General features: G+C 35.4%; 1 protein-coding gene across 1 annotated transcript; it reads left to right on the top strand.

Moving 5' to 3' along the window:
* Positions 1 to 998: 998 nt before the first annotated feature.
* LOC138356566 (dynamin-binding protein-like) lies at positions 999 to 12552 on the top strand. The gene is made up of 5 exons (XM_069312772.1): positions 999 to 1208; positions 2497 to 2671; positions 3388 to 3890; positions 4292 to 4447; positions 4758 to 12552. Exons 1-5 carry the CDS (start codon positions 1050 to 1052, stop codon positions 4926 to 4928), a joined length of 1164 nt encoding a protein of 387 aa, XP_069168873.1. The 5' UTR covers positions 999 to 1049; the 3' UTR covers positions 4929 to 12552.
* The last annotated feature ends 56 nt before the right edge of the window (positions 12553 to 12608 follow it).

The raw sequence follows: 12608 nt of genomic DNA, 5'->3' as shown, positions 1-12608 counted from the left end.
GGGTGAGGCTCAAGTGGACCAGGATGGGTAAGGCTCAAGTGGACCAGGATGGGTAAGGCTCAAGTGGACCAGGATGGATAAGGTTCATGTGGACCAGGATGGGTGAGGCTTGTGGGGGGCCAGGGTGGGTAAGGGTCAAGTTGACCAGGATGGATAAGGCTCATATGGACCAGGATGGGTGAGGCTCAAGTGGGCCACGAGTGTGGCCCACTTGGGAACCAGTGTGTCAGAGCTTATGGCGTAATGAGTGACTGTTTTGATATTAATGTAGTTGTAAAATGCAAAAAAGTGCTAGCTGTGGCTGATCAGTATAAACACTTAAAATTTTTGATTGATAAAAAAAAGGAAATACAAGGGGTAAGTAACAAAGGAATGTGGCTCCTGCAATGAAAGCCCTGGATAGAAAAAAATGAAGGTAAGCAGAGATGCACCCAGAGAGCTGCTTGAAAATGTAGTGCCAACTTTTGTGTATGGATGCTAGATGATGACATGGTATGAATGCGAACAATTTAGAATTAGAGCAGTGGAAATTAATACTGAGAAACATGTGTGGTATTATGAGATTAAGTTAAGGAATGAAAATGCCATAGAAAGATATGGATAATAAAACTCTCTAAACTGCAATATTGAGGAGAGCATTCCAAGATGGTTTGGGTGTTCTGCCTGACTGTGCAATAATAAGCCATTATTATTGTCCTTTAAACACAAGAACATATGTTATGGAGTGGGTGAATGAACCAGCTTAGAAAGATGGATTATTGAGAACATAGCCTTGTTCCTGGAACTACAAATGGTTACAGGAATAGAGCTGTACTCTACTTAATCTGTAATCTGATTTGTAATGGTACTGTAATTACTGGTAATCACCTTGCTTATATAGTCTTTTACAGTTCTTTGTCATATCTTTTTTCAGAAATTTCATAAAAAAAATTTTTAAATGTAAGCATGAGATGCTAAAAGTTTGTGGCACTGATATTTACAGTTTTGTATGTACAGTACTTAAAACTTTTAAACAGGTTCCTGGGCTAGCATATACTGGTGAAGAAGACATGTTGGCCCAATTCCGTGTAAAGTACTTGCAGCAGATGGGAGAGTTCCGACAGCTGAGTTTCATCCCTGCCGACACCTTGCAGAGAACCCTGCCTAGAGCAAAGCCTCGGGGGCGTAAGAGTCTGGATAATACCCAACTCAAGAAAGAGGCTTGTGAGGTAAGTCGAGATTTGCTAAAAGCGCAACAAAAAGTAGAGGAAATAGATGAATGTCTGTACAGTATTTATATCATATATACATTTTCTTGCATTTGTAATTAGATGGCATATACTGAATCTTAACCCAAAATATATATTGACTTCCTGCATGCATGAAGTTATTAAACCTTTAAACAACACTAAAAATGATTGATATTGTATTATTGATGTTGCTGTTGTATTGACTATCACTACATGCTTACCCTAAGAAACAAGAGGTAAAGACAGTATTGTATAACTATACAGATTGAATAGTGTATTTAGTATGGGTAGCTGTATTTATGACTGTAGTTAAGTAAGTCAGAAGTCAGCAATAAGTAAATTATATCAATTGCTTATATAAACTTAGACCAAATGTGATTCTATTCAATGCAAAGTAATATATATTTGTGTATGATGCATATCTATAAACCTAACAGTAGTTAAAGGTTTTAAACAAAGAAATGCCATGTTATTGAATTGAAAACATTTTCAAGAAGATTACTTACTATGGTATAATATACTGCATTAAATTATGAATTCCTCCAACATATAGTTACAACATGTTCCATAAAATATAAAGGTGAAACAAGTAACAGTACTGGGTACTGAACAACCAAACATGATGGCTTTGCCACTAAAGTTCATGACACTCTTGGGTACCTAATCATTACAGTGCAAGTTCTATTAAAATGCATAAATTGTCATATGATCAAGATGTTCATGCCTGTGTTTTTTACAATGATATAGATGGTATTTTTTGTGTGTTGCATAAATAGTTTCATTTTGCTTCAATTTGGGGTTCACCAGTTTTCCGAGATCCCGGATTATTTTGCCCAACCACTTGGGCTGGACGGTAGAGCGACGGTCCCACTTCATGCAGGTTGGCGTTCAATCCCTGACCGTGCAAGTGGTTGGGCACTTGCCCAACCCGTCCCATCTCAAATCCTTATCCTGATCCCTTCATAGTGCTATATAGTTGTAATGGCTTGGCGCTTTCACATATATCAGAGAAAAGCATAGTAATTTTGCCGCCCACTCCCCTCTTTCCCCCTAAAAAAAATCTAAAACAAAAATATTTAGTCCAAGTTTAGCAAGTTGTGATATGAAATAATTACTTAATTGCTTGACAAAATTACATTAGTGCTGTTTCAAGTACTCTGTGGTACTAGTATATTTCAAAAACATTATGAGCCAGCAGAAAACATTGAAATTTGGTGAACTTAATGAATATGTATCTTTGGCACACAAATCATTTTATATATTTCAGTCATTGAAGAAAAAGGTTCTGAGCAGTTATCCAGCCGAACTGATCTATGTGGTGACTGAGGTTCACACTCCGGCAGAGGTGATGGAGCTCACTCTGTATCCTGGGGACCATGTCGCCCTCCTTAAAAACAAAGATCCTCTCGGCCGCTCTGACCGCTGGTTTGTAGATGATGGAGGTAGGTTACCAATTGTTTGTATACTACTGTATGTGCATGCTGAATTTTGATGCACTCATATTTCTTTGCATTGTAATACCATAGTAAAAAGTTGTATGTTCATGAGTTTGTGTGCATTTGGCAAGATACTAAGATTAAAACTAAGTTAGAAAAATAAAACTCGCCAAGAACTTACTGTACTCGCCTAGTTGTCCTTGCAGGGGTTAAGCTCTGGCTCTTTGATCCCACCTCTCAACTGCCAATCAACTGGTGTACAGATTCCTAAGTCTATTGGGCTCTATTATATCTACTTTTGAAACTGTGTATGGAGTCTGCCTCCACCACATCACTGCCTAATGCATTCCATTTGCTAACTACCCCGATTTTGAAAAAATTCTTTCTAATGTCTCTGTGGCTTATTTGGGTACTCGGTTTCCACCTGTATTCCCTTGTTTGTGTTCCACCCATGCTAAATAATTTCTTTGTCCACCCTTCCAATTCCTCTGAGAATTTTGTAGGTGGCGATCAAGTCTTCCCTTACTCCTCTGGCTTACAGGGACACGAGGTTTAGTTCCCGTACCCTTTCCTTGTAACTCATACCTCTCAGTTCTGGGACTAGTCTGGTGGCATACCTCTGAATCTTCTCTAAATTTCTCTTGTGTTTTCAAGTATGGAATGCAAATACTTTGATATTTAATCTGTTGCATTTGATGTACTAATTATTGTAATTATTGCAGAAAATAAAGGATTTGCAAGATCGACATCTTTGAAACCCCTTCAAGGACAGGAGAACAGAATGGGTGTAGCTACAGCTTTGCCATCTGCTACTCAACACACCATAGCATCCTCCAATGTACCTGGTATATCTGCCCTTGCTCCTCGACCTTCAACCCTTCCACGTGCTGCCCCTACGCCACCCATACCAGAACGTCCCCCACGTTATGAAGACTTGTTCCCTGCTAGCTCGTCTGGTGGTGCTGGAGTTGCCTCACAAGGTTACCCGACAGTAGGTCAGCAGGCACCCCCACCCTGCTACTCAATTGGTCAATCTTCTCCAGGTCCCTTAACTCAGGCTCCCTTGCCACCTAAATCGGGTTACCCAGAACCATCATCCAGGAGTACCTTTTATTCAGAAATATCCGAGAGCGAATATTACAGCCCACCTTTGGATAGACGACAGTCAAATGAATACAACTCTCCTATCTCTGAAGACAACAACATATATGAAGAAATTGACCAAGTAAGCCATAACTTGATAATCAGCTTATTAAATTTGACATGTTCATATCTTCATTTAATTGGAATGATGGTTTTAGATAGAGATGCTTATTCAAATTTTGTCATATTGTCCTCAAAACTACCAAAAATATTAGCTTAGTAAATTCATATTTGCCTGAAGAGATCTGGGGCCAGATTCACGAGTCTGTTTAGTAAAAACAGCTTTTCAGATTATTTCATGCAAGTTAGATAACAGAATTAAGATTAAAAATTTGTTGGTAGAGCATTTGGAAATTTCCATGTGTCCTCTGTCTTATGTAATGCTCCTTATCAAAATTATATACTGCATTCTTATTGATGTGCAGTTAACTTAATCATTATATTGTACTGCAAGATACAAATTTGAATATTTCTGGGCCTCAGGGCATAGCGTGTGGTGGAGTTGGTCAAGAGGTGGACGATAAGGAAAGTAGTCCAATCTATGAAGTTATTGAAGATGGACAGCTGGTTGAAGATTCTTGCTTAAATGCTGATACAGCGCCAGGTCTTCTACCTGGATTAGAAGCTGAAGAGACTCAGGTGAAAATTTTGATTGGAAGTCAGATTAGATTGATATTTTTTTTTGTTCACAAACTATAACACAAAATAGTATGGATAAATAGAATTTAATCCTTTTGCTTAACTGTCATACAAATATTGAATGTTGTTTGCAGGTTCATGTATTAAACAAAAAGAAGTACAAATTTCTTTCCCAGTTTGGTATATAGAATTACTGTATTTAATTTCTAAATTATTCAAATTAGACTGTTTAATGTTCAGAAACTAATTGCTCCATATATAATAAACAATAATGTCGCATTTTGTGATTTTGTTTTTTTTTTTTTTCCAGTTTTATTATGCTCTATACAACTTTGGTGGATCTGATCCCACTCAACTGAATTTGGCAGCTGGCCAGGTGGTGCTGGTTCTACATGCCAAATCTTCAGACTGGTGGTTTGTGGAGGATCGTGCTGGTAATCAAGGATATGTGCCAGCTTCTTACCTTACCAAATACTCGTAAAATTGTCTTCACCTTCAAATTGCAGATCTGATCCATAATTACATAAGGTTATGTTGACCAGACCACACACTAGAAAGTTAAAGGAACGATGACGTTTCGGTCCATCCTGGACCATTCTCAAGTCGATGAGAATGGTCCAGGATGGACCGAAACGTCGTCGTCCCTTCACTTTCTAGTGTGTGGTCTGGTCAACATACTTCAGCCATGTTATTGTGACTCATCGCCTGCACATAAGCTTATATATTTTTTTTTTGGGTGGGAGGGGAATTCTAAGCATTATTTTGTAACACTATATTTTGTCTGAAAATATTATGACTGGCCATTTGACTGGCTCCATATATTTAAGGAGCTTGTTGGTTATGCATTGGAATGAGACATGCATATGTTATTTTTCCTGAAGCTAGTTCCTTACGTTTACTTTTCCAAGAGGAAGAGTGTAGTCTCCTGACTAAAAAGAGACTAACATGTAACTTAGATTAGTTGTGAGAGAAGTTGACCTCGGGTGTGCCACAGTAAATAGGCTAAAGTATAAACATTTATTTTAGTATATTCTTACTGAAAGCTCATATTAGAAGTGTCTTTGAAGACTGAAAACCTCTCATTTAGTGAACATTGATCAAGCGATGGTAATGCTTAAAGCATTTGTACTCTTCTTGGTAAACTAATGATGTATACTCAGTTGCAGGCAGATGAAATTCTTGAAGTATTAAATATACTGTATAGAGAACCTAACAGTTTGCACTAATCAAACAACTAATCTTCAGTAATATATTGCATAGAATACAATACAATGGTAAACTATATTTATTGAAGTTCCTCATGTATACATGATCATACATGGTGGGCCAAAGAATAAACTAAATTGAAATTCTAAATTGTGTTCTTTGGCATACAGTATTTGCTTGTATGTTAAAGGCAAAACACCAAATGCTATATCATATTGTTCAACAATATTGTAATCACTTTTCTGAGCACAAACTCAATGTTGAAAATCGTTCAATATCTGTGCCACTTGTGAGGAAGATTGCTGTTCAAATTACAAAGATAATTGCAGTATCTAATACAAACAATTTTGCCCATTTTGTTTCCGTAGGTAATCCACTTTGGGTCTCTGTTCCCTTTCCTGCTGGTTAATAGTGATCCAGTTTTAGTACTGTGTTCACAAACCTATAGAGAAATAATCACTGGTTTCACCAGCATCATAACCTGAAGCACTTGGGAAGCCTTACACACTAAAACATTGAAAGGGGAAACAATTATGGATACCATTGGTTTACTTAAAGCAGCCACCTGACCAAAGATAAAACAAAATTAATTTATCTTCTGATTTCACACTGGGTAAATGACAAAACGAGCAAAATAAAGTGAAGATCTGATTTAAATATCATAAAAGATATTTAAACATACAGTATTATAGAGGTGTGGAAGATTTCAGTATGTTGTTAGCTATATAAGTTATGGTGATTTCAGTCAGTACATTAAACAAAATATGTTCCTGCAGTGTATTTTATTGATTGGAAAAGTGATAGAGAAGTGCCCAAGCAGCCTGCTTAGGGGAAGAAAAATATGAATGCTAGATTGCAGATATGTATAATATACATGTGCCATGTGTGAGATTTAACATAAAAAATTATAGTATCATTCATTCAAGAACATAATGTGAAACACATGAACAGTACCATTTAGATATTTATAAGATATGAAATATTTGAAGAAATTCTTTTGTGTGTACCGTAATTTCATTTGTCATGAAGCAATTTGCTTTCAATGCATGACAAAAGAAGCAGGCATCAATTGGACCTTACATTGTTACTTTGTTGACTGACTAATGTGTGTGTGGGAAAAAAAAAGTGCAAAGTATTTGAAGGTGCTGCCATCAAGAATAACACATAAATCTGTTAATGCTAGGTTTTGCAACCATATATTAATTAAGGAAAATTAGTGGAATAAGGCTATAAATACAGGACGAAAAGATGGGTGGTAATATGTGTGAATGTTTCTTGTACAGAGTAATATATGCAACGTTTAGAAGTAACATGCATGTTGTCCAGTGATAATTAAAAAAATAAAAAAGTTTAATAATAATAGTAAATATTATACTGTATAGGTGCTTTGAACATTAAAGGTTGAAGTTGTTCAAAACTTAGGTACACTCAGGCAAAAGAATTACGCAATTGTGTTAATATTAAAATGCAGTAAAAAGGAAATAGACAAAGCCACTGTGCATATTTTGAGATTCCATGGCTTTTTATGATACATTTATTTTTGCAATTTTTATAAAAGCTCTACTCACTTGTATATGCCATATTTCCAAAAGGCAGATAAAGTGAAGCTTTATACGATTGACAGAATGTCAATTGACCTTATTTTCTGTGATCTTTTGACATGACTACAAAAAAAATCCTGACCTGTTGTACATCTGATACAAAATAAGTTTGTCCTTGATGCATGTTTTCTGTTGTATAGAATTTTCTCTAGCTACATGCTTTTGGTATGCCATTAATTTTGTTTTTACGGAAATTAAGGATTGCTCTTCACCCACACCCTATTCTCGTCTTTGTTTTTTTTTACCCCATTTTCTTTCCCCCACAGGTTGTCTTATAGCTTTCACAAGATAAATGACTTTAGATTTTTATTCAGTAAGCACAAGTTTTCTAAACGAGGAAACTTCTTTGCATGTGTAGGTGCTGGGAGCTTCTTCCTGTGTGACATCTCCATTTGAGAGGGATTTTACTCTGCATCCCTGACTCAGTTTGGGTTGAAACGAATATTGGTAAGAGTATATTGTAATCTCCAAGTGTTTCATAGATTCTGTGTTTCTCTGGTATGTGAAATTCCACTTCAAGGCTGCAGAAGAATCAAGGTGTCATTCGATGAAATAACATTCTTGGACACAACCCAATTTTTCAGTTCTGAAAGAAAGTTGAATATGTAGCTACTATAAGCCACTTATTTCTTAACCTATCAAAACAATTTTTACTGCTGGGTTTTACTTAATTGTTAAAAATTTGCTTGTTTTGTAAGACAGCAGGAGATTAAATTTAGTGGCAATTAGATTTATAGATTTATGTTGCAAATTTTTTAATTACCTTTTCCTTGTATGCTTCACGCTCCCACTCCATTTCCATCTTCACAGATGGGTCTAAGTCTGCCGACAGTGTAGGCTACTCCGTTGTATTTCCTGACCACACCTGTGTGTGTTCCCTGCCCCTGGAGACTAGCATCTTCACGGCAGAACATTATGCAATTTTGTATGCTCTTCGTCAACTGCTTTTTTGCAGTCAACATTCCTTTGTCATCAGAGTTGACTCTTACAGTGCCCTGATGGCTCTGGAGTCATTTAATCCTATCCATCCTGTGGTAGTCAAAATTCAACATTGGCTGTTTCTAATCTCCAGCAGATTTAAGACAGTAGAGTTTTGTTGGGTTCCCAGCCATATTGGTGTTTCCTCAGATGAGTGTGCAGACACTGGAGCTAAGGAAGCTATCCATACTTGTCCCATTTCCTGCTAAGGCATTCCTTATTCCAACTTATACTCAGTCATTCATTCCTCAATCTGTGCCTGTTGGTAGGATCTTCTGTTACTGGTAACAAATTGCATGCTCTTAAGAGGTGTGTGATCCCTTAGCTTTCCTCCTACCGTAACTGGCAGTGGGAAACAGCTCTGGTAAGGTTACTTATTGTCCATACACATTTAACTCACGGGCACTTAATGGAGTGCTGCCCTACTCCTTATTGTCTAAACTGCAATGTCCCACTAATGATCGTGCATATCCTTGTTGAATGTCCCAACTTCCAGGATGTGCGTGCCTTGCTTTTCAACTGTCCCTCACGGTCATTTGTCCCTCGATTGAATCCTTGGTGAATCGGATTCCTTTGATATCGTTTTTCTTGTGTGCTTCTGTTCTTGTATTGGCATCCTTAGTGATATTCAGCACCTTTTGAATATCCTACACTTTTAATGGTGCTACATAGTCTTCCTGGCTTGGCGCCTTGTTAATTATTTATGTTGCAAATTCTGATAATTTTGTCAATTGTCTGTGTAAATTACTTCATCCTGAATTTAGATCTTGACGAAAAAGTTGTACTAGGGCAAGAAAGTTATCTACGTATTTCTCACTTGATCATTTCTACCCATGAAGGTAAATTACATGCCCAGAATTAAGATGATTTTTTGTCTTAAGGGTTTGTGGGCTTTATTCCCTAAAATCTGTAGAGAAACTAAAGCAACAGCTTTCTTAGAATATGCAGACGTGTACAGTTACATACAGCACTAGAATTCTTAGGGTAGGTTTTTCTGATTTAATAAGTTTGTGTAGAAAATCAGTAGGATTTCAAATTATATCATTTCATTAAATGTTATAATTCATATGAACTTTTAACAAATCCTACACTTTTAAAATTGGCATATGTTGTGTGTCATGATGAGCATCCAGCACTAGTTAAGTGTCATAATGCCCAGGGTGACAGTACATAGTGTTTTATTGTACAAAAAGTGCATTTGATCCCTGTTCAATAAATATACAGTACAGGTATAAAGTAATTGTTTATTCTAATCTGTGATTTTCTTCATGATTAAACAATTTAAAAGCTACCTTGTCAAATACGCAGTAGCAACCATCAAACAGAAAATTGGAAAGTTGGCTGGTCTGCTCTTAACATCGCCATACTGACCAGCCCCAGTGGCTCTTTATTTTGTACCTGCTGTTATACTAGTGATTCTGATAGCAGAGCCATCCTTGTAATGTACTCAGGGGAAAGTTGTGTGTAGGTTATACTGGTATGGACTTGTTTAAAAGAGTTAATTTTATCATTAATATTGGTTGCTGCTCTCTGCAGTTGACCTGCCTGCGTTACCAAAAGTTAACGATAGTGTTCTGAATCTCGCCTTTGGTTTTGCTATACAAATGTTGTGCTGTTTATACTAACTAGTTGTTGAATACTTTGGAGTTTAAACAAATATTGTACCTCTTATGTTTCTATTTACTAGTGATGCTGTCAGTGTATTTTATAAATTAAATTGCCATGATGAAAAGTTTGATATTGTGTAGAACAGCAACAGTCAAGAGGGAAAAGTTCATAACCTGTTAATTATTTACCAGTCACTTTTTACTTTATGTAAAACTTGGTAAGTTCCTACATTCCATTCTTTCCTTCAGCTTCTATGTTTCAGCAAACAAATTTTGGCATTACTGAAATTAAAATAATAAAAATGTAAATGTATTAAGCTCATAAATTACAAATGTAATTTGTTTATTTTTTAAATTATTATATGCTCTGAGCAGGTGAAGTTAGATAAGGATTATATTGTTAAAACATTCCAGTAATTATGCTTTCAATGATGGGTAAGTATTTGATATCCTTGTCTGTTTATATCCATGTGGTAATATCTTTATTAAAATTAATTCCAAAATTATATTCATCCTTTCAAATAGTTCACATGTAGGTTTGGTCTGCAAACATTAACTGAAAAATTTAGATATCCTTGTGCTGAGTCAGTTGTTCAGTTTTAGATATCCTTGACTATAATAATAGTAATAAAATTATCATATCAATTATGTATGAGATTTGCTTTCATGTTTACTGCTCAAGCATTTGTCTCGTCACATTGTTGGCTTAAGACTGAGCTATCATATTCAGGTATAAGCTATTTCCTCTTATTCCAGACCTTATTGGTAGTAGTGTTATGTAATTCTGGTGCAGAACATTTTCACATGCATGCAAATGCAGTATTTTATTTAAATTAGCCCTATTACTATTACCATATTTGCCAGCATTTAACCTGTATTTTTAGAACAATATTTTGTGAAAAAATTGTTTTTGTATGTTTCATCATACATTTATTTAAAGTGATTTTCAAGTGTTTTTTTTTTTTTTTTAGGGGTAAAACCGATGATTTTGTGCATGTAATAATATATATTTGGTTGGTGGTGGACAAAAATCCATGCATCCTACCTGCAGAAAAATATGATATGTTACCTTTTTTTTTTTTTTTTTTTTCTCTCATATATATACACATTGCAGTACTCTACAAATTTCATTGCTCAAATAGGTAAGTATATGAATAAGTTCTGCTAGTAAAATGTTTCAAAATTATTATTTACTATACGTAACTGCTTTTTTTAAGTAATAAATTTTTCTGTGTGATTTATTTAAACAAAAAACTGGTGTGGACCACGAGGCAGTGATGTATGCTTGAATACAGTACATAAAATGTGGTCAATGTTCCTGCCATTTGAGAGATTATTCTGGTTGCCATAAGTCATAATTATTTCTTTTAATTCAGTAATGAGAATTTTAGTGAAGGACCTCGATTTTAGTCATTCCATGACATGTAAATTCTAAACTGTGTTGTGACAGAACGATTACGGTTACATAGGGAGTTGGTTTTAACTCGTAGTACTGCTTAGTATAGCTTGTATATAATTTCTGAATATGGTGTTCTATGAAATGAAATTGTTTTATATATAATGACGTACAGTAATAACAATCTATCCAATATAGATATGGTATTCAGAATTGAGCATAGTTTCAGTATATTTTTTTATGGAGTTTTTGTAATATTGAATATCTAGAGTGAATTCTTCATTTTGTCAGAGTGATTAATGGAGCTGAGTTGAAGTAACATATTGTAGCATGTTCCCTTGTGTTTGATGTATAATATTTTATTCTGAATGTTTATATTTAGATTAAATTTTGTGTAATATTAATTATAATAATCATCATTATATTATAGGTGTGATATTCAAACTTCAATGCTGGGTGATGTACATGATGTCTACCAAGTCCTCCATAGATTTTACAATTTTATAGTTTAACACGGAGTCTTTCTTTGAGTAATTGAGATGATTTCGGGGCTTAGTGTCCCTGTGGCTTGGTCCTCGACCAGGCCTCTAAGCATAGTTTGCCTCAAACAACCATTTAAAAATTTCTAAATAATACAAATTTTCATATTTTTCCTAATTTAACAGCAGTAATTCACTATAAAAAAGACTGGCACTAAATAAAAAAAATTTCACACAGACTAACAATTTACATTGTTGGTTTGTGTGAAAGATTGATTTCAGTAAACCAAAGTGTTACCAGGTTGTCAAGTCTGGATCTATGCCATAACTCAATGTATATGACAATGTTTCAGTTGAGTGTATAGTATAGTATTTCTTTGGCAGCTGCTGTATGCATATAAATCATAAACTGTTAAATCTATTTATTTTACATTTACAGTAATATATTTTTAAATAGCACTCCCTAAAAGTTGTAAAACAAGTTGGACGTTAACTGGGGACATCTCGTGCATTACTAGACATCAGACGTGAACAAAGCAGCACTTGTGGCCATCGTACACCTCAAAATGATATTGAGGTGTACATGAATATATTGTTTTTAACTGATTGTTATCAATTTATTTACAAATCATTGTCTTTATGTACTGTGGTAGGAATGAATAGATTAGCCGTAGTATCAACACAACTCTTACCATGCTCCGGCTACAGCTGGTAATAATGTCAGCTGTGTCGCTGATAACTTGAGCTGCTTATGAATTGCCTGTGATAACCATACATGTGCAGCACTTTGTAACCCAAGATGTTATAATTGATAACTGGATTATAATTTGACAAGCCATTTTTGTTTTATTTTGCTTACCATGTTTGTGGTTTGCAGTCATGACAGTAGGACTG

The sequence above is a fragment of the Procambarus clarkii genome, chromosome 7, assembly GCF_040958095.1.
Source record: "Procambarus clarkii isolate CNS0578487 chromosome 7, FALCON_Pclarkii_2.0, whole genome shotgun sequence".
NCBI lineage: Eukaryota > Metazoa > Arthropoda > Malacostraca > Decapoda > Cambaridae > Procambarus > Procambarus clarkii.
Note: the sequence above shows the minus strand (reverse complement) of the source record. Positions and strands in the feature narration are given on the sequence as shown.

Excerpts from the sequence above, each read along its gene's own strand:
- LOC138356566 (XM_069312772.1), top strand. The coding sequence starts at position 1,050 with ATGTTGGCCCAATTCCGTGTAAAGTACTTGCAGCAGATGGGAGAGTTC. Across the intron at positions 1,209-2,496 it reads TCAAGAAAGAGGCTTGTGAG|TCATTGAAGAAAAAGGTTCT; the intron begins GTAAGTCGAGAT and ends TATATATTTCAG. Across the intron at positions 4,448-4,757 it reads TAGAAGCTGAAGAGACTCAG|TTTTATTATGCTCTATACAA; the intron begins GTGAAAATTTTG and ends TTTTTTTTCCAG.